Raw genomic sequence first — 23,152 nt, forward strand, 5'->3', positions numbered from 1 at the left:
CCAATTGTGCTTCACTCACAATAATGCTACATAATTACTAAAACAAGGTTAGAATTGTATAGAAAAGGACTTGGATGGTTAGGAGATGGGGAAATACTCGTGTTAGGTCTGAGCAGCACAACTACCATTGGGGAAAAATAGAAATCAGGAAATGAGGTCATCACTGAATACATGCATGAAGTTGTACAGCAAGAGGCTGATGTAGCTAGGGAAAAACTTTCCCCTACAAATCAAAAATCGATCTCAGCCTTAAATAGACACAAGGAGTCTGCTGCCACAGATGGCAAGGAGTTCCAAAGAGTATTAGCCATGAGAGAAGAAATTCCTTCTCATCTCAGTCTTAGATTGGTGCCCCTTTATTTTGAGAGCATGCCCTCTGGTTTTAGACTCTTCCATGAGGAGAAACATCCTCAGCATTTACCCTGTCAAGCGCTTTAAAAATCCTATGTATTTCAATGAGATCACCACTCATTCTTCTCAACTCCAGTTTATCCTTTGCTCATAAGACAATCCCTCTTCACCAGGCATCATCTAAATGAGATGAGAAGGTATCTTCTAAATTTAGCAGAGTTATGGGAGAATCCAATAAATAGAAATCCAGAAATCAAAATAGTTACTAATACAATAGCAAATTAAGATTTTGTTCATTTATCTCAACTATTTTACAAACAAGGAACAAATGTAAGCCACGTGACCCACTCTGCCATTAAATAAGATCATGGCAATAAGCTCACCTCTACATTCCTGTATATTATTGATAACATTATAACGAAGTATTTAGATGTGCATAAAAGTTGTGGATTAAGTGCTGGAAAATGGGATTCAAATAGTTCAGTGCTTTTTGACCAGCACAAACTCAGTGGGCTGAAAGGTCTTATTCTATCCTGTAGACCTATCTTTCATCCCCTAGTTAATCAAGAATCTATTTAACTCTACCTTAAAAATAATTAATGGTTCTGCATCCAATACTTTTTGAGGAAGGAAATTACAAACAATGTTTTGAGAGAAAAAAAATCAATACTGTATTATTTTTAAACCATGACCTCTAGTACGAAATTCTTCATCAAGAGACAACATCCTTTCAACAATCACCTTGTCAAATCCACTTAGGAACTTGCATTTTCATTCAGTGACTTCTGATTTAGGAAACTCCAGAGAATAACATGCTGCACATTTTCTTATAAACAATCCACTCATTCCAAGTATTAGTCTACGAAACGTTCTCTGAACTGCTTCAAATGCATTTATATTCTGTAAATACAATGACCAGTACTGTACACAGTACACCAAATGCTGTCTTACCATTGCCTTGCATAACTTATTTTTGCTTTTAATTCTCCACAATAAGCCTTAACATTTATTAGCTTTCCTCATTATTTGCTATATCTGCATACTAACAGCACCAATCCAGTGGCACACCCCTTCTGACATGCTGCCAGCTGAAAAAGATTCCTTATTCCTGCTGTCTGCTTCCTGAAAGCAAGCCAACCTATCCATGCCAATATGTTACTCTTTACACCACAAGCTTTTATTTTCTGCAATAACCTTTGATGTGGTACCTTATCAAATGCTTTCTGGAAATCTGAATACAATATATCCATTGGTTCCCCTTTAGCTACAGCATAAAATTATTTCCTTCAAAGAACTCCAATAAATTAAACATGATTTTTCTTTGTGACAAAACCACGCTGGCACTCTCCAATTACCTTGAACTCAGTGAAGTGCCCTGTTATAACATTTTTAAGAATAGCTTCATTTTCCTTATGAAACAAGTTAAGCTAACTAGCCCGTAATTTCCTTTTTATGCCTCCCTCCCTCTTTGAATAAAGGAGTTACAATCAGTTTCTAAACTAAAGGAAACTTTTGTAACTGTATTGGGATTTGGAAAACTAAGTACCACATGGGAACTATCCTTTTAAGACTCTAGGATAAAATTAATCAGGACCTGAGGATGTGTCAATTCACAGTTCCAACATTTTACTCAGTACTATTTCACTAGTAATTGTATTTCTCTTGAGTTCCTCATTCCCTTTCAATTCCCGATTCATAACAATTTCAACGATGCCATTGATATCCTCTTTTACTAATTTCCCAGGTTCATTTTCTCTCAAACCCACGGTTACTTTGTCAACTCTTTGTTTTTAAATATCTGAAGAAACTTTTCCTACTTTTTCTTATCTTTTTGGCTAACTTTATAGCAAATTGCTTCGATGCTTGCAAAAGCTAGCTAGACATGCACAAGAGAAAAAGGAATTTGCTTAAAGAATGTAAAGCATTAACTGGAACAGATTATTTCTGCTAAATGGCTGGTGTCTGTAATCACTAAAGTATTTTAAACTCTTGTTTTCAAAGTGGCATGAGATGCACAGGGTGGTACATGTTTAATTACAGTATCTAGTACTGTACACAAAGTCAACTATTACAGTACTGTTAAGCAGATTTTGGGGAAGTAAATATAAATAAAATATGCTTACAGTAATGATTAGAGATGAGGGAATATCTAGCACAGACATAAAATTTATAAAATGGGTATTTTGGAATAATCAAACGAAAAACTAAGGCACAATGAAGATACCATGGAATGATAAACCAGAGAACATTGATTAGATGGAAAGTCAGACTTTCTTTCAGTGAGCAAGGAATATGAATATCTTGCACATTGTCATAATCCCAAAGATTAAAAAAGATTTAACATTATGACTATCAATATTGCCTTCTTTTATCCATAATGATTTAAGAGTCCATCGAGAAATTCAAATTAGTGAAGCTGTAAAGCTGGGAAATTACAATTATTTACACTAACTGTAGAGTACTGCTGCAGCTTACAAGTTCAAATTAGATGTGCAGCATTTCCCATTTTTGATCCGGTGCTTCAGGTCTCTAAATTATGTCAAATGGATCATTAAGCTCAGCTGCTGGATCAGGCTTGTGAACGTCGAAGGAAATGTCAGCCAACTCATGACAATGCAATGATTGATAAGCAGTCAGTTTTCCATAAATGTGTTGTTTTTCAATGTGTTTCTGTTTATGTTCATGTAACCTAAAAGACAAATCAGCTAACAATTACTCCTATTTTATTTTTACACAATAGGGCAGATCCACGGTGGTCATATTTCTTGAGACACTTTGAAGAAGAGAATAGTACTTGTACACAATTACCTCATTTTCACAACCGAATCTAGCTGTTCTAACTCCTTTGTGACTTCTTGATATTTCAGTTCGAGTTGGGATAGTGCATCTTCAGCTCTATTTTTAACCTAGATCAGGTAAAAGCATCATTCAAATGAGATAGTGATTGATGTCATTTTACATTAAATTGTATCTTCAGGCATATCTCCAACTTATTAAAAACTTATGTGCTGGTTTGATTTGATCTTTTTCTAAGTTACTGTTCTTCATCACATTGTTGATAGGAATGGGTAGTTATATTTCCAGAAGAAGTGATATATGCATCTATAAAACAGTAGCAGTTGCTGAGCTTGTGGACTGAGATTTTTGTGAATGACAAATGTTGGGGGATTAGATTCAATTATATAATAAAACTGTTTCAACAAACTTAAAATTTGGCTTTAACTATAAAATTGATTGAAATAATATATCATGTTTCAGCATTTCCTTCCTGTAATATTATACAATTTTTTTTGTAGAAACTATGCTAACCTGATGAAGGAGGAGCAACACTCCAAAAGCTAGTGCTTCCAAATAAACCTGTTGGTCTATAAGCTGGTGTGTGATTGTTAACTTTGTACGCTGGCACCTCCAAATCAAATCTATATAAATTCAACATTTTAAATGCAAAACTAAATTGTAACTATGCAAAAACCTGTTTACACCAAAAAGTTGAGATGAAAAGAGAGAAGAGTGTCAGAACAGTTGAATACAAAAGGTGACCATCAGACCTGAAAGTTTTGGATCCCCCACTATTAATAAGTAGATTTCTTTAATTCTTCACACCAAACTCACTGATTTGATGATTGAAATCTGTTGCTGTCTTTTTTCTATCATTTATAAACTATCCAGTCTGCTTCAATTGCAGTATATTGTGGATATAAATTTTAATAACTTTCCAGAACATATATGCTTGTTACCATTATGTATTTACATATATCTTAACTTGTATCTCAATGATATTTTCTGTTCACTAATTAATTAAATCAAAATGTGTCCATGACAGAACTTTAGCTGAATGTTCAGCAAAACAGTGGGTCCATTAGCAGAATAGGTGCCTGTTGAAATGTAGCATTTAAATTGAATCTCATTAATAGCCTCTCATTCCCTGTCCAAACAGGGACAGTGTGCAAAGTGATGTTCTGTGGAGCCAGATATTGAATGGCTACCAACCTAGTTCCAAGTCACATCTGTGGAGGTGATGGTGCAAACTAAGGCACTACCTAATATATTGGGATACCTAATATAGGCAGTCAACAATTGGTAGTAATTTTCTCAGTTTATTTTGAAGTAGTTTAGATACAGTACGTTAGTTATTTGGTTAAAGAAGGAAAATTTACAACCTGTGACAAATGAGAATGCTTCGCTGATCCCTAATCTGTACCTGACAATGAATGAGTAAAGACAGTGCATTCCCATGTGTGATAGCTTGCCTTTTGTAGTGGTCGTTGGTGGCAGTGTTCTCTCAGGGTGATGTAGATCAACTCCTAGTCTTCCTTCAAGATGGCGGCTTGTCCCTCTGCTCTAGGTCATACACCCCTCTCCCTACTAATTCCCATTAATAAAAATTATTTTGGGGTCTGACTATCTCTGCTGCATCACTCAATTATCTGAACCCTTTCAGCCAATAACCAGGGGACAGCTTTTTAAAACATTGGGTAACTGCTGTTGTCTTACCCAGCTACATCGGAGGGTTTGCTTACCATTCTTTCTAAGAACAAATACTTCTTATTTTCACAAGCAACACACTAATAATTGGTTTGGTGTCAGATATATTGTTGATCCTCATTCAATGCACAATGAGACTTCAATGTTTCTCATAGTTCTTCCCTTTTGTTTTCTCATGCTAGGATTTTGGAAATTTACTGACTGCTGAAATAGTTGTTAAATTAAATTTTGTGCTACACAGTAAACATGAAAAAAAGTCATTTTTTGAGGAACCCCAATTTCCAAAACAGATGAGAAATCTCTTGTTGAAGGACAAAAGGAAAAAAGACCAACCAACCATTCTGTCAAAGCAGTTGTGATTGAATCACTGAGGCTGGTAACAGTTGAAATATGATGCCAAGGTGCTAGATACAGTGCCATACAGGATAAATTACCTCTATGTCAAGCAAATTGGCCATATTGGCTACTGCTCTCTCATAACCCTAACGTTTTCTAACTGACACATTTTGCAAGTACAGATTCCTTTCTCTAAAGTCACTTTATCCATCAATTTTTCATTTCAATGCACATCATTCACACATATCCTATTGCAAATACACCTTATCCCCAGCAGTCGCTCTTCAAAGGTATTCTTTCCATTCTCAACACAGTCCATTTATCACACATACCCATCTGCTTTTGCTCATGGCAAGAGATCAGGGTAGGACTGTCATTGTGATTCTACGACGAGAGGGAGGAAATGGGCCAGAGACATAGTGAGAGTGTTATGATGCACTGCCACTTGGCATATAATATTCAATTTTGCCCATAATAATCAAACTCTCAAGATATAGACTATACTGAGCTTTATATTAATATTTTTCACTGTTTGACAATAACTCAGTCTTTCATTAAAATTAGCTTCTCATTCTCTAACCAGGGTCGATGTATGAGATTGTTGGATCTGATACTTAAGCATCTCCATTTAATAGGTCTCTGACAGAGATGGCAAAAACAGCTGAAACTCCTGCAGTCTCCATGTCTGAATGGAAGCCAGACCTTGAACATCTGCCAGCCTTGTCTTTGGAGATGTTATAAGACGTCTCAGACCGTGTCTTCAGAATCCTTAAGGGGGAGGGTGTGCAGCCAGAAGTCGTGGTACACATTGGCACCAACGACATAGGTAGGAAGAGGGGTGGGGAGGTCATTCAAGAGCACAGGGAGTTAGGCTGGAAGCTAAAAGCTAGGACAGTCGTCATCTCTGGGTTGTTGCCGGTGCCACGTGACAGTGAGGCAAGGAATAGGGAGAGAGTGCAGTTGAACACGTGGCTGCAAGGATGGTGTAGGAGGGAGGGCTTCAGGTATTTGGACAATTGGACTGCATTCTGGGGAAGGTGGGACCTGTACAAACAGGACGGGTTGCACCTGAACCAGAAGGGCACCAATATCCTGGGGGGTAGGTTTGCTAGCACTCTTCGGGGGGGTTTAAACTAATTTGGCAGGGGGATGGGATCCGGACTTGTAGTCCAGCAAGTAGGCTAGCTGTTTGTCAGGATGTCCAAGAATGTAGGGAGGCTGTGGAGAAGGTAGCACTGACAGGGAATACTTGCGGACACAGAGATGGGCTCAAGTGCGTATACTTCAACGCAAGGAGTATCAGAAATAAGGTGGGTGAACTTAAGGCGTGGATCGGTACCTGGGACTACGGTGTTGTGGCCATCACGGAAACGTGGATAGATGAGGGACTGGAATGGTTGTTGGAGGTTCCTGGTTACAGATGTTTCAGTAAGATTAGGGAGGGTGGTAAAAAAGGAGGGGGGTGTGGCATTGCTAATTAGAAATGGTATAACGGCTGCAGAAAGGGAGTTTGAGGGGGATCTGCCTTTGGAGGTAGTATGGGCTGAAGTCAGAAATAGGAAAGGTGCAGTCACCTTGTTGGGTGTTTACTATAGACCCCCCATAGCAGCAGAGATGTGGAGAAACAGATTGGGAAACAGATTTTGGAAAGGTGCAGAAGCCACAGGGTCGTAGTCATGGGCGACTTCAACTTCCCAAATATTGATTGGAAGCTCTTTAGATCAAGTAGATTGGATGGGGCGGTGTTTGTGCAGTGTGTCCAGGAAGCTTTTCTAACTCAGTATGTAGATTGTCCAACCAGAGGGGAGGCCATATTGGATTTGGTACTCGGTAATGAATCGGGACAAGTGATGGGCTTGTTAGTGGGTGAACATTTTGGTGATGGTGACCACAATTCTGTGACTTTCACCTTGGTTATGGAGAGAGATAGGTGCGCACAACAGGGTAGATTTTACAATTGGGGGAAGGGAAATTACGATGCTGTAAGACAGGATTTGAGGAGCATAAGTTGAGAGCATAGGCTGTCAGGGAAGGATGTGGTGGAAATGTGGAACTTTTTCAAGGAACAGATACGACATGTCCTTGATATGTATGTACCTATCAGGCAGGAAAGAAATGGTCGTGTGAGGGAGCTTGGTTGACGAGGGAGGTTGAATGTCTAGTAAATAGGAAGAAGGAGGCTTACATAAGGTTGAGGAAACAGGGTTCAGACAGAGCAGTGGAGGGATACAGGATAGCCAGAAGGGACATGAAGAAAGGGATTAGGAGAGCTAAGAGAGGGCATGAAAAATCCTTGGCGGATAGGATTAAGGATAACCCCAAGGCATTTTATGCGTATGTGAGAAACATAAGAATGACGAGAACAAGCTTAGGTCCGATCAAGGACAGTAGTGGGAGATTGTGTATTGAGTCAGAAGAGATAGGAGAGGTCTTGAATGAGTACTTTTCTTCAGTATTTACGAACGAGAGGGACTGTATTGTTGAAGAGGAGAGTGTGAAACGGACTGGTAAGCTAGAAGAGATACTTGTTAGGAAGGAAGATGTGTTGGACATTTTGAACAACTTGAGGATAGACAAGTCCCCCGGGCCTGACGGGATATATCCTAGGATTATGTGGGAAGCAAGAGAGGAAATTGAAGTACCGTTGGCAATGATCTTTTCGTCTTCACTGTCAACGGGGGTGGTACCAGGGGACTGGAGAGTAGCAAATGTTGTGCCTCTGTTCAAAAAAGGGAATAGGGATAACCCCGGGAATTACAGGCCAGTTAGTCTTACTTCTGTGGTAGGCAAAGTAATGGAAAGGGTACTGAGGGATAGGATTTATGAGTATCTGGAAAGACACTGCTTGATTAGAGACAGCCAGCACGGACTTGTGAAGGGTAGGTCTTGCCTTACAAGTCTTATTGAATTCTTTGAGGAGGTGACCAAGCATGTGGATGAGGGTAGAGCAGTGGATGTAGTGTACATGGATTTTAGTAAGGCATTTGATAAGGTTCCCCATGGTAGGCTTATGCGGAAAGTCAGGAGGCATGGGATAGTGGGAAATTTGGCCAATTGGATAGAAAACTGGCTAACCGATCCAAGTCAGAGAGTGGTGGTAGATGGTAAATATTCAGCCTGGAGCCCAGTTACAAGTGGAGTTCTGCAGGGATCAGTTCTGGGTCCTCTTCTGTTTATAATTTTTATTAATGACTTGGATGAGGGAGTCGAAGGGTGGGTCAGTAAATTTGCAGATGATACGAAGATTGGTGGAGTTGTGGACAGTCAGGAGGGCTGTTGTCGGCTGCAAAGGGACTTAGATATGATGCAGAGCTGGGCTGAGGAGTGGCAGATGGAGTTCAACCCTGCCAAGTGTGAGGTTGTCCATTTTGGAAGAACAAATAAGAATGCGGAATACAGGGTTAACGGTAGAGTTCTTAGTCAGGTGGAGGAACAGAGGGATCTTGGGGTCTATGTACATAGATCTTTGAAAGTTGCCACTCAGGTGGATAGAGCTTGTAAGAAGGCCTATGGTGTATTAGCGTTCATTAGCAGAGGGATTGAATTCAAGAGTCGTGAAGTGATGTTGCAGCTGTACAGGACTTTGGTTAGGTCACATTTGGAGTACTGTGTGCAGTTCTGGTCGCCTCACTTTAGGAAAGATGTGGAAGCTTTGGAAAGGGTGCAGAGAAGATTTACCAGGATGTTGCCTGGAATGGAGAATAGGTCGTACGAGGATACGTTGAGAGTTCTCGGCCTTTTCTCATTGGAAAGGTGAAGGATGAGGGGTGACTTGATAGAGGTTTATAAGATGATCAGAGGAATATATAGAGTAGACAGTCAGAAACTTTTTCCCCGGGTACAACAGAGTGTTACAAGGGGACATAAATTTAAGGTGAAGGGTGGAAGGTATAGGGGAGATGTCAGGGGTGGGTTCTTTACCCAGAGAGTGGTGGGGGCATGGAATGCGCTGCCCGTGGGAGTGGTAGAGTCAGAATCATTGGCGACCTTTAAGCGGCAATTGGATAGGTACATGGATGGGTGCTTAATCTAGGATAGATGTTCGGCACAACATCGTGGGCCGAAGGGCCTGTTCTGTGCTGTTTTGTTCTATGTTCTATGTTCTATGTATAAGATTAGATTGATTAGAAATAGGCCATTCAGCCCATCAAGTCCATCCTAACATTCAATGAGATCACATATGATCTGATGATTCTCAAATCTATGCTCTTGATCTATCCCTTAACTTCTAATTCCCTTCATGTCTGGGAGTCTCTCTTAGCCTTGAATATAATTAATGATGCATCCTTGACAGCCTGTGCAGTAAAGAATTCCACAGAGTCATCGCCCTCAAAGAAAAACTTCCTTTGAACTTCTGTCTTAAATAGGTGACTCTTGAGATTATGTCCTTTGGTCATAAACTTTCTAACACAGGGAAATAAGCTCTCATATCAAGCTTCCTAAGAATCTGGATGTAGGCTTGCTCGATGAGCTGGAAGGGTCATATTTCAGCACCCTACTAGATAACATCTTCAGTGAGCTTCCGGCCGAAGCACTACTGGTGATTCCTGCTTTCTATTTATAGGTTTGAGTTTCCTTGGGTTGGTGATGTCATTTCCTGCGGTGACATCATTTCCTATGGTAATGTAATTTCCTGTTCTTTTTCTCAGGGGGTGGCAAATGGGGTCCAAGTCAATGTATTTGTTGATAAGAGTTCTGGCTGGAATGCCATGCTTCTCGGAATTCTCGTGCATGTTCCTGTTTGACTTGTCCTAGGATGGATGTGTTGTCCCAGTCAAAGTGGTGTCCTTCCTTATCTGTATGTAAGGATACTAGTGAAAGAAGGTCATGTCGTTTTGTGGCTAGTTGATGTCCATGTATTCTGTATCCTAAGAATCTGTCTGTTTCAATTAAATCACCTCTCAGATTATCTAACCTACTCCACTCTCCTAATTAGAAAATCCCTTCATTCCCAGGCATCAATCTAGTGATCCTTCTCTCATCTGGCAACAATGCCAATGATTCCTGATGAAGGGCTTATACCCAAAACATTGATTCTCCTGTTCCTTGGACGTTGCCTGTCCTACTGTGCTTTTCCAGCACTACACTCTCGACTCTGATCCCCAGCATCTGCAAGTTCTCACTTTCTCCCAATGCCAATATATCCTTCCTTACATAAGGGAACCAAAAGCTGTTCACAATATTCCAGCTGTAATATGATTAGTGCTTTTAAGGGTTACGGGGAAAATGCGGGTAAGTGGAGTTGAAATGCCCATCGGCCATGATTGAATGGCGGAGTGGACCCGATGGGCCGAATGGCCTTACTTCCACTCCTATGTCTTATGGTCTTATTGTCTATGATCTTATAGTTTTAGCAAGACACTATTTTTATGCTCCAAATAAGAGCAAACATTTCATTTGCCTTCCCTATTACCCACTGAACCTGAACCTGGATGCTAGTTCTATTCTGTTCCAGAACTTTCTATAGTCTTTTGAAGTTATATTGAGCTCTTCTACTCTTGAGGATGAAAGCAGTGATGGCCAGGTGAGGACTCCTGCTTCTAATTATTTTTAATTGGAGAACACAGGCACGCCAAGCTCTGCTCAGCCGAATCTAGATGCTGAGCCTCAGAGGTCACTCACTAAAAGGGTAATTTAGGAAAACATCAGAAAATGTGTGTGATTCTGTCAATATTTCCAGAGGCAATTCACATCCAATTCACAAGCAAAGAGATTAGATCTGGAGAAGGAGTGTCAAATGTTGGTGCTAATGTCAATGACAATTGAAAGAGTCGACACAGTAATACACGAGGCCTTACTGGGCAGGACGCCACCCAGATAAATGGCTAGCACACTTGATACCATCCTCTAAAATGCAGAGCCTCAGTGGCTCAATATCACACTGATGTGCAGCCAAGTGCTCACCTATTTTGGCGATCAGGGAACTGCAAATGGGCCCTGACAGAGAAGATAGGGAAAGAGCACATGGTAGTGGGGACTTCTATAAAACTGCCTTCATGTTTCATCCAGAACTAGAGGGCATAGGTTTAGGGTGAGGGGGAAAGATTTAAAAGGAACCGAAGGGGCAACTTTTTCATGCACGGGGTGGCGCATGTATGGAATGAGCTACCAGAGGAAGTTGTGAAGGCTGGTACAATTACAACATTTAAAAGGCATCTGGATGGGTATATGAATAGGAAGGGATGAGGGATATGGGCCCAGAGCTGGCAAATAGCACTAGATTAGGTTGTGACATCTGGTCGGCATGGACGAGTTGGACTGAAGGGTCTGCTTCTGTGCTGTACAGCTCTATGACTCTAATTCTCAATACCCCCTCATGGAGAGCCACACGCACTGCTTTCTCCCCATCTGGCTGAAGGAAATGATTCCTTTCTCTCCACATCAAACTAGTTAATATTTTGTTCCTGACCTACCTGGCTGCTGCCCTAATTTATGCTGATTATTTAAATTATCAGGCTGGTTTTGAGACTGCAACTGAATTACATTCAAAACATTCACACTTACCTTTTCATTTGTCTTAGTATCACTTTGCAGGCTCTGCTTGGATTCTGGTCGAACCTGTTCCATTAACACTTTCTGATGTTCTTCTGATTTGAAGCTGTGAATATTCCATGATATGCTTTGGCCAAAAATACCTACAGGAAAAGTTTTTTTTAAATGTTTCAGGCAGAAAAATTCAAACTACAGCCTCAGTGTCTGGGCATCACTGTCCAACACTTAATCCAAAATTAATCTTTGAGAATGTAAATATATCGTCAGTGTAAAGTATCCGGCTTAGAAACCTGACTAATACCCAACTAATCTCATTAACTTTAGTTTACTTATAGTACCCGGAGTCAGATTCACAATGAGAATGAATAATTTAGGAAACAAAATTATGACTCTAACTTTGGTTTAAAATAAATTGAGGTTCTATTTGGGTGAACAGTTTAAGATTTCATAGTGCTATTCTGAATAATGAAATTCCAATGGCCTGGTCAAGCAGCAATGGCATGTGGGCGGCACGGTGGCACAGTGGTTAGCACTGCTGTCTCACAGCACCTGAGACCCGGGTTCAATTCCCGACTCAGGCGACTGACTGTGTGGAGTTTGCATGTTCTCCCTGTGTCTGCTTGGGTTTCCTCCGGGTGCTCTGGTTTCTTCCCACAGTCCAAAGATGTGCGGGTCAGGTGAATTGGCCATGCTAAATTGCCCGTAGTGTTAGGTAAGGGGTAAATGTAGGGGTATGGGTGGGTTGCGCTTCGGCAGGTTGGTGTGGACTTGTTGGGCCGAAGGGCCTGTTTCCACACTGTAAGTAATGTAATCTAATCAAACAAAAATATACTCACTCAGTTAATTACTACTACTAAAGCAAAATGCTACAGATTCTGGATTTCTGAACTAAACAGAGAAAATGCTGCAAATACACAGCTGATCAAAAAATGTTAACTTTGTTATTTGTCACAGATGCTGCCTGACCTGCTATTTCCACTATTTTCTGTTTTCAGTTCATTAACTGGTTCCTTACTGTGCAAACTAACTGGTTTTACTGATGTCACAACAATCACCTCAGTCAGGCTTGTTGAGTACAGCTGCTATTTTTAACAGAGCTAGACTAGATAGTAGAGCCAGCACAACCTTCTGTTTTGAAATGATGCTGTCATTCTACAAAATCCAAGTCTTTCCTTTTTGTCATGAGGAACCTATGAACATGAGGCTCAACCTATGAATGAATGTAAAAACAGAGCTGTATGGGGTCACAGGTTACTTGCAAATAGCCTGTGTAAATGTAAACCAAAATAAGCACAGTTTAATGTTTATTGTATTATTAAACCTTAATTATCACACAACCAAAACATATCTTTGATAAAACCAGAATAGCAATTATTAGAGCTAGGAATAATGTCATAATTCTGGATTTTATTTACTGGTGATGCATATTTGAAATTTTAAAAATGGATACCAATTTCAGAAATACTGTTATTTCTCCTTGAAGGTGAGTGATTTTAACATTCATTTATTGCTTCCCTCTCCAAAACAGGTACTCCATCGAAAGAAACACTTTAATCCTCTATTCATAAGGACTTTTCTCAGAAACAGCTAAACTAATGTCATGCAAGGCCATTTTCTTTTACAACTATAACAAAAACAACTTGCACTTACATACTTAATGTAATATCCCATGGCACTTCCCAAGAACACATCAGACGTAGTTTGGCATTAAGTTGCATAAAGGGATATTAGAGCAAGTGATTAAAATCTTGATGAAATAGGTTTTCTTTAGATTAGATTACTTACAGTGTGGAAACAGGCCCTTTGGCCCAACAAGTCCACACTGACCTGCCAAAGCACAACCCACCCATACCCCTAACCTAACACTAGGGGCAATTTAGCATGGCCAATTTACCTGACCTGCACACCTTTGGACTGTGGGAGGAAACCGGAGCACCCGGAGGAAACCCACGCAGACACGGGGAGAACGTGCAATCTCCACACAGTCAGTTGCCTGAGTCAGGAATTGAACCTGGGTCTCTGGCGCTGTGAGGCAGCAGTGCTAACCACTATGCCACCATGCTGCCCACCTTAAGCCCTTAAGTTATAAGGACTTAATGGAGGAGAGAGAATTGGGAGGTTTAATGATGACATTCCAGAGTTTGTTAGTCTAATCAACTGGAAACAATGGTGGGATAATCAAATCAAAATTAAAAGAATTTAAGATTTAAAATTTTGTAGGATGAAAGGAGGTTATGGAAGTAAGAAGGACAGAAGGCACAGATAGATGGAAACCTAGAAAAACTTTAAATTGAGATAAGCTAATGTAGATCAGCAAATGGTGTGAAATAGAAGACCAGTCATTAAAAATAACTCAATGATTGAGTCCAGGGGGAGCAAAGGCATGAACGCAGATTTGATCAGTACTTGATTTAGCTCCTTACTTTTATATTTGAATCTCAGATTCATCGAGAACTTGAGCTAAAAAGAGAAATTCTTTCGGGAATCCTGAAGCAAAAACAAACTAGGTTTTTTTAATCTCCTTCACCAGCTTTTTCTTCCCTCTTCCCCCTTTGCTACCCTTCTCCCCTGTTTTCCATTTTGCCTCTGCTTCACCCCTCCCCCCATTCCCCACATATGTTGTCACACAGCACTGGCTTCTGCCTTGGTTATTCACAGCTTCTAATCTTCCTATAATCTCTCTATGCACTGTCATTATCATCTCTTTATTGCTACCTTTGCTTCTGGAGCTATGACTCACCTTCTCTCAGTCTCGTATAAATACACCTCCCTATTTCTCCCCTTTTTTTTTAGCTTTGACAAAGGGTCAGTTAGACTCAAATCAGCTCTTTTCTCTCCTTACAGATGCTGCTAGACCTGCTGAGATTTTCCAGCATTTTCTCTTTTGGTTTCAGATTCCAGCATCCGCAGTAATTTGCTTTTATCCGTTATTTATTTTTAATACTTGCCTTTCTAGATGAAAGTATTAAATACGTTATTGAAATGCAAGCACACAATATTAAATCTATTGTCTTAACCCTATCAATCACCTCCAAATTATTCTGATTACTTTTGAAGGTTGCCTTTAGAATTTACAATTTCTGATTGATTCCCAAAACACACTGACATTTTAACTTTAGTCCCTACTTATAGAGTCATACCATATGGAAACAGACCCTTTAGTCTAACTCATCTATACCAACCAGACATCCTAATCTGACTTAGTTCCATTTGCCAGCATTTGGCCTATATTGCTTTAAACCCTGCCTATTCATATACCCGTCCAGATGCCTTTAAAATATTGTAATTGTACCCACATCTGCAACTTCCTCTGGCAGCTCATTCCATACATGCACCACCCTTCAGGTTATCCTTCAGGTCCTTTTCAAATCTCTCCCTTCTCACCTTAAATCTATGTCCTCTAGTTTTGGACCCATCCACCTTAGGAAAAAGGCATTGGCCATTCACCCTATCCATGCCCCTCATGATCTTGTAAATCTCTATTAGGTCACCCCCTCAGTCTCCAATGCTCCAGGGAAAAAAGCCCGAGCCTATTCAGCCTCTCCCTATAGCTTAACCCCCAATCCCAGTAACAATTTAAATCTTTTCTGCACCTTCTCAAGTTTAACAACATCCTTCCGATAGAAGGGCAACCAGAAATATATGCTGTATTCACAAAGTGACCTCAGCGATGTCCTATACAGCTGCAACACGAAAGTCGGTGGAGTTGTGGATAGTGAGGAAGGAAGTGGTAGGTTACAGCGGGATATAGATAAGTTGCAGAGCTGGGCAGAAAGGTGGCAAATGGAATTCAATGTAGCTAAGTGTGAAGTCATTCACTTTGGTAGGAGTAACAAGAAGATGGATTACTGGGCTAATGGTAGGCTACTTGGTAGTGTGGATGAGCAGAGGGATCTTGGTGTCCATGTACACAGATCTCTGAAAGTTGCCACCCAGGTAAATAGTGCTGTGAGGAAGGCATATGGTGTACTGGGCTTTATTGGTAGAGGAATTGAGTTCCGGAGTCCTGAGGTCATGTTGCAACTGTATAAGACTCTGGTGCGGCCTCATCTGGAGTATTGTGTGCAGTTTTGGTCGCCATACTATAGGAAGGATGTGGAGGCATTGGAACGAGTGCAGAGGAGGTTTACCAGGATGTTGCCTGGAATAGTAGGAAAATCTTATGAGGAAAGGCTGAGGCACTTGGGGCTGTTCTCATTGGAGAAGAGAAGGTTTAGGGGAGATTTGATAGAGGTGTATAAGATGATTAGGGGTTTAGATAGGGTCGACACTGAGAACCTTTTACCGCTAATGGAGTCAGGTGTTACTAGGGGACACAGCTTTAAATTAAGGGGTGGTAGGTATGGGACAGATGTTAGGGGTAGATTCTTTACACAGCGGGTTGTGAGTTCATGGAATGCCCTGCCAGTAGCAGTGGTGAACTCTCCTTCTTTATGGTCATTTAAGCGGGCATTGGATAGGCATTTGGAAGTTATTAGGCTAGTGTAGGTTAGGTAGGATTCGGTCGGTGCAACATCGAGGGCCGAAGGGCCTGTACTGCGCTGTATCTTTCTATGTTCTATGTTCTATGTTCTAACTTGACATCCCAACTCCTATACTAAAGGTTATGACCAATGTAAGCAAATGTGCCAAACCTTGCCTACTTGCGACTCCACTTTTAAGGACCCATACGCCTGTACTCCTAAGCCTCTGTTTGGCAACACTTCCCAGGGCCCTACCATTAACTGCCTTACCAAAATTCAACACCTCACATTTATCTAAATTAAACTTCATCTGCCACTCATTGACCCATTGCCCCATTTGATCAAGGTCCCATTGAAATCTGAGATGTCCACTATATCACCTATTTTGGTGACTTTTGCAAACTTACTAACCATATCACCTATATTCACATCCAAATCATTTAAATACATGCTGCAAAGCAGGGGACCCAGCACTGATCTTTGTGGCACACCACTGGGCTCAGGCTTCCAATCCAAGAAATAACATTCTACCACCACCCTCTGTCTCTTACCTTCAAGCCAATTTTGTATTCAATTGGCTAGCTCCTCTGGATCCCATGTGATCTAACCTTACTAACCAATGTACCATGTGGGACCTTGTCAAACACTCTGCTGAAATCCAAATAGACAACGACTACCGATCTGCTTTCATCAATCTTCTTTGTCACTTCTTCAGAAAACCCAATCAAGTTAGTGAGACATGATTTCCCATGCACAAAGCCATACTTCTTTAACCACTGCAAATACATTCTTTCCTGACTATCCTTTATGTCATCGTTCCACTTTAACATATTAACATGAGACACACTCTGATTTTTTTTCTTGTCTGGACTGCTCAGGACAAACGTCACATCATTGAGTTTCATTTTGATTTGACAAGCTCCAGTGAATCTCATTTTTAATAATTCTCCAGGGGCAGGTAACAATTTTTATCTTCAGCGCCAGAATTTTGAGCTTCTGTCTTTTTATCTCCTTAGTTTTTACCGTTTGTCAAGCAATCTTTAAAGACTTCAATGTTGCACTCAATTATAAATCTATCATTAATTAATTTAAGGGATCATCTCATATTGAGATGTCCATATTTCAATTTAAAAAGGATTAATTATGGTGGATTCATTAGCAGTATGCTTCTCAGCAAACCACATAAGGATATTCCTCCACCCCAATCATTTGGACATTCCAAGAAAAAAGCTCTTTAAACTTTGATGTTTACTTTCTAATGGTCTTTGAGATTGTTGATGTAAAGTTGAAGATGAAAATTGATTATTTTTCAAAATTAATTGTTCTTTTATTGAATATTTGTGACTTAAAATTTAAACCTTGATCTGATTGCATTTCTTTGGGTAATCCATATCTTGTAAAAAATTAAACCGACTTTTTCTTTATGATTTTTGCCATAATTTTACTTAAAGGCACTGTCTCAGAAAATCTTAGGTAGCATACATTCCTGCAATTGAGGGCTGAACACATTTCTCCCTACCATGAGATATAAAGCAACCTGATAGGGTGCGACATAGCTCCATCATTATTCAGCTTCAGCCTCAGTCTGTGCAGCAACTTGGCGAAGGTGCTGTGGCAGCTGAGTCACCAGCTCATGACATCATAAGAGACTGTCTGCTATGCCCTTGATCCCCTTTCTATCCCAGACCCATATATCAAAATCATTCAACATCTACTGAGAAAATGTGGAGGGATGGTTTTGTGGGTTAAAGCTACATATGAGTAAAAGAGATGGATGCCCAAAGTTCTGGAAGCTAGGATGTAGAAGTGGGTTCTACAGAGAAGAGGAATGATAAAGACATCAGAATATGGGACTGGTACCCATGCCACTTCGCATAACCACATGGTGGGACAGAGTATCAGAGAAGAAACAATGGGAGCTCACAGTGGGCGGCACGGTGGCACAGTGGTTAGCACTGCTGCCTCACAGCGCCTGTAGACCCGGGTTCAATTCCCGACTCAGGCGACTGACTGTGTGGAGTTTGCACGTTCTCCCCGTGTCTGCGTGGGTTTCCTCCGGGTACTCCGGTTTCCTCCCACAGTCACAAAGATGTGCGGGTCAGGTGAATTGGCCAAGCTAAATTGCCAGTAGTGTTAGGTAAGGGGTAAATGTAGGGGTAGGGGTATGGGTGGGTTGCGCTTCGGCGGGTCGGTGTGGACTTGTTGGGCCGAAGGGCCTGTTTCCGCACTGTAAGTCTAATCTAATCAGACTTAACCTTCATATATGCTGTAAAAATCAGATGATAAGGATAGATTAGTTAAGGATATATCATGAGACTCAGGATAAGGGGCCTAGCACTTCAGCTTTAACACAGTGGCAAAAGAGGGGATAAAACAAAGTGCTGGAAAAACTCAGCAGGTTTGACAGCATCCCTGGAGAGAAAGCAGCATTAACCTTTCAAGTCCAGTGACTATTTTTCAGAACTTCAGAATAGAGAAGAGCCTGGTTTAACAGCTTCGGGAGAAAACCCAAATTTTAAAACAAGATTAAACAGTGATGTCAGTGATGGGATGATTGATTATTGGTTTTTAAAAATGTTTTGTTTTGAAGAAAGGATCTACTGAGAAACAACAGCTTACCTGGGAGGAGCAAAGGAACACCTTTTAGTTGCTGGAACTGGCCCGCACTTAGTTTTTAAAAAAATGAGTGACATTACTGAAAATGTATAAGTTAATTCGCTGGTAAGAGACAATTGTTCCGGACTGTCTAAATTGCTATAGATTAGAAAACCATTATTGTTTTTGAAACAAAGGATTAACTCAGAAACCAAAAAATACTGAAAGTCATGGTCAATATAGTAAATAATGTAAGTAAGCCAAAGTACCATATTGGAAAGAGAGTAAAGCTCATTGAAGGTAAGTAAATTTATGACTAAGACTAGGTCTGAAGGGGAGCTTGGGCATTGGCTGGAGAGCATGGTTTTAGATGTAGCCACCCTACAGTTTGAGAAAGTACAAGGAGAATGAGTGACCATGAGTCAGAAGAAGGGAGGCAGGCATGCTGTTGTAAAAAAGGTAGTGTCGCAATATTGATCAAGAAGTCAATTATTACACTAAGGAGGGATGAAATCTGAGAACATTCCCCAAATGAGGCCAATAAGTGGAACTTCAGAATGAAAACTATACTATAGATCCCCAAGTCAAGAGAGATAGATAGATATGAAGGCAAATTTTAGAGAAGTGTGAAAATAAAGGATAATAATAATAATAGAGAATTTCAACAGCCCCAATATTAACTACAGTAAGAAAGGCTTGGAAGGGGCAGAATTCTTAAAATGTTTCCAGGAGAGCTTTTTAAGCCAGCAGTCGAAAGGTTCTACAAGGGAGGGGTGTCTTGAGACACAATTTTAGGGAACAAAGTCAGGAAAGTAGCTGATATGTCATTGGAGGAGCAATTTGGTAACAGTGACCATAACTCAAAGATTTAAGATAACCATGAATAAAGACAGGTCAGAGATAAAAGTTCTGAATTGGTGAAAGGCAAATTTTAATACAGTAAGACAAGATCTGGCTAAAGTGAAGTGGGAGCCTCTTTTTTGCAAGAAAATCCACATCAGAGCAGTGGGAATCATCAAAAGGATAACAGTGAGGCAGCAAGGCTAACCTACTCCCATAAAGGAGACCATGGAGGTCAGCATGTCTACAGGAGCACAGTTGTGAAATCACACATAGGATTGCATGTGGGACAAACAAGGAAGCTTATAGCAGATGCCAAGGGCTCAAAACAACAAGTGTCCTACAAGAGAATAGAAAATGCAAGGGGTTACTTCAAAAATAAATGAGAAGAACAAAACTGGCAATGAAAAACACTGCTTGGTAACATTCAGGAAATTTCAAAGGTATTTTCTAAGTATATTAAGAGTAAGAGAATGACTGGGGAAAGAGCAGGGATCACTAAGGCTTAAAATGGCAATGTTTGTGTGGAGCCAGAAGACATAGCCGCTGTTTTAAAAGAGTACTTTTTATCTGTATTCACTACAGGGTAAATCAATGTTGTTATAGAAATCAGAGAAGGTGACTATATGTACTCAAACAAATTAACAATGGCAACAAAAGGGTATTAGCAGTTTTAGTGGGTTTGAAAATAGGTAAACCCCTAGGTTGAGATGACATATATCCCAGCCTACCACTAGGAAAGGCCAAAAAATTGGAGAGCAACTGATGTAGTATTATTATTCAATTAAAATATATCAATTTTTACCAAGCTTCCAAGGAAGTTACTTTTCCAGTCAACATTAAATTAACTGTGCTGTAAGAGAAAAGAGCACCACGCCTTAAATGACAATACAGGGTGCTGTCAAATGCTCCGGGAGTGACAAAAGCTATTTTGTTTGATCTACCTTCTAGAAAGCACCTTGGGGTATTTTACAATATTAAAAGTGCTAAATAAGTGCAAGCCATTGTCATACTTTTCTAATGCCTTTTTTTTTACATTTGAATTGACACTCAATGTTGAAAATTGATTATTTTTTCAGAATCAAAGTTGCAGATATGATTCAGATACTCCAATTGTGACATCTCATTTAATACAGTGTTTTTGTTCTTTTGAATGTTTGGTGGCACTGATGTGCCCTCTAATTATCACAGGATGGATAATATCACTTCCCATGGTCAGACATAAATTTTCTGCTGTGCATTTTAGGAAGGCCACTACCAATTGGCAAAACCACTTTAAGCAGACAAGACACCAAATAGCTAATTTCTTCTAGTTCTCCCGTCAACTGCCACTTCTCTGTTCTGTGATTCAGAATGCCATATACTCTCAAATAAATACTCAAATTATAAGGTTTTTATAAAATGAAATAAACTTCATTAATAAACCTATGATGCATCCAAATTTGGGTGGGGAAATGTCATCACTGGGTCAAGCTTTGGAAAAGATACATCCAAACTACTGCCCTCAATGACACTCATGAAGTAATACACCACAGAATTCATCAGCTCAGTAACATGCAACAAAACCAACCCTGTTTTAGTGGCTTTCAGGAACCTACCTATAAACTCTCCTCTGACATTCCAAAGCTTCACACTACAATCCACAGAAGATGTAAGCAGCAACTGATGTTCTTCCACTAATGCAATACTGTAACCATAATAGAGAAAAATGAGCCTTGATTGGATAAAATATCTTTACTCTCTACATCACCAAACATGTCTTCACATGAGCTATTTAGCATAACTTGTTAGTGTCATACAAAGAAACAAACAGGAACAGCAACGTGAATCATTTTCTAGCAAACAGAAAACACTTGGTCATATGTTTTTGAATAAATCCACAAAATTACTCAAACAACTAAGTCAAGGAAACATTTCTGAAACAAACACAAGAAAGCATTGTTATTCCAGTAGTTTTGGCATTTGCTGTTTCACCGCAGTTTTAAAAATAGGAATATCAATGATTATCATTATCACAATGAGCAGGAAAGGCTCATCTTCTAAGTTAATGTAAAATCTCTTTCATACCATCAGGAGTGAAAACAGTTTATCTTAATTGTTTCTGAAGAAACTGGTGCAAAATGATTAACTTAATTATGAGTTTTAATACACCATAAGCTCCCCACACCAGAAATCCAGTTTGGAAATGCCAATTCTTTGAACAGACCCAAGCCCCTTGGCTGTTCAGGCACTGCAACAAACTGGGAAGGAATGAGCTCACCTGATGTTGAGACAGTTGGTAGACAATGGTAGGCGACTGAAGGCACCAGTGACTGTTTAGCATGGGAAAGTGCAGTGTGACATTACAATGCTACTCCATTTTTCTCTCTACACTGTTCCTGTTTCCCTTCGTGAGTCTACTTCTCCATCTCTCCTTGTGCCTAATCTTTGGTCATCTCTCAAACTCTTCATTTGTCACTCTCTGTCAGTATCTACAGGCTCCTGACCGAAACGTCAGTTCTCCTGCTCCTTGGATGCTGCCTGACCTGCTGTGCTTTTCCAGCACCTCACTCTTGATGGCATCTGTCTCTTTCTCTAATGCTTCCAAATAAACCTGTTGGACTGTAACCTGGTGTTGTGTAATTTTTAAACTTTGTCCAACCCAGTCCAACACCGACACATCCAAGTCATGTCTCTCTATATCAGTTTCTTTCTTGTATGGAATCATCTGTTTGCTAAACATCATCAGCATTATTTTGCTCCAATATCTTGGGAGTGGAAACATGGAAAATGTAGCATTTAGATAAGTAAATCAATTTGTATTACATTAATTTATATTTACAGTATTTTCTTATTTCCATACTTGTGATTAGGTACTCTTAGGTAATTCTAAGCTCTTTAAAAATTGAAAATCAGAAATGACAAGTTCAATAAAATATTTCTTTCTAAGGTGTACACAGAATGTTCAAAATTAAACTATTCATTATCAGAGCCATTTCTAAAACTTGCAACTTACCTTGTAACATTGCATTCATGAGCCCTCCAACAGGCAAATGCTTTGCAAGAAATTAATTTATTCAAAAGATTAGTTACAGTACAATAAGTTTCAGTCGTTTGTTCAAAATGCATGAAATATTTGATTTAATGTCACACTTACTTTGTGGAGGGTGTGTTTCAGGTCCATGAAGTGCATAATGAAGAATGTGAAAGACGTAGATATACCCACAGTGATCAGCAGCATAAAGCATCGCACAGTCCTCACTAATTGACATGCTAGTTACGGTAACCTCATAAGATGACTGATCAAAATATACAACATGTTAAAATATTTCACTGCATTTTATGCTGAGTTGTAATTATGCATAAAGAGTCAGATTCAGCAATTACTGTAGTTTTGTTGTTTTCTTCTGACCTCTCAATTTGTTGTGAAACTTGAAAGGGTTCAGAAAAGATTTACAAGGATGTTGCCAGGATTGGAGGATTTGAGCTATATGGAGAGGCTGAACAGGCTGGGGCTGTTTTCCCTGGAGTGTCGGAGGCTGAAGGGTGACCTTATAGAGGTTTACAAAATTATGAGGGGCATGGATAGGATAAATAGACAAAGTCTTTTC

The 23,152-nt window shown here is 39.9% G+C and overlaps 1 protein-coding gene across 1 annotated transcript; it reads right to left on the bottom strand.

The window, feature by feature from the left end:
* Nucleotides 1-5,057: 5,057 nt before the first annotated feature.
* Nucleotides 5,058-22,813, bottom strand: LOC132833285 (WD repeat-containing protein 64-like). The gene is made up of 5 exons (XM_060851449.1): nucleotides 22,699-22,813; nucleotides 22,558-22,597; nucleotides 21,161-21,249; nucleotides 11,677-11,807; nucleotides 5,058-5,069 (listed from the first exon to the last, which is right to left on the bottom strand). The coding sequence occupies exons 1-5, from the start codon at nucleotides 22,811-22,813 to the stop codon at nucleotides 5,058-5,060; spliced, it is 387 nt and encodes a 128-aa protein (XP_060707432.1).
* Nucleotides 22,814-23,152: the final 339 nt, after the last annotated feature.

This window comes from Hemiscyllium ocellatum, chromosome 36 (assembly GCF_020745735.1).
Source record: "Hemiscyllium ocellatum isolate sHemOce1 chromosome 36, sHemOce1.pat.X.cur, whole genome shotgun sequence".
Taxonomy (NCBI): Eukaryota; Metazoa; Chordata; class Chondrichthyes; order Orectolobiformes; family Hemiscylliidae; genus Hemiscyllium; species Hemiscyllium ocellatum.

Excerpts from the sequence above, each read along its gene's own strand:
- LOC132833285 (XM_060851449.1), bottom strand. The coding sequence starts at position 22,813 with ATGTCAATTAGTGAGGACTGTGCGATGCTTTATGCTGCTGATCACTGT. Across the intron at positions 22,598-22,698 it reads TGAAACACACCCTCCACAAA|CATTTGCCTGTTGGAGGGCT; the intron begins GTAAGTGTGACA and ends TTTCTTGCAAAG. Across the intron at positions 21,250-22,557 it reads CATGAATGCAATGTTACAAG|TATTGCATTAGTGGAAGAAC; the intron begins GTAAGTTGCAAG and ends TTATGGTTACAG.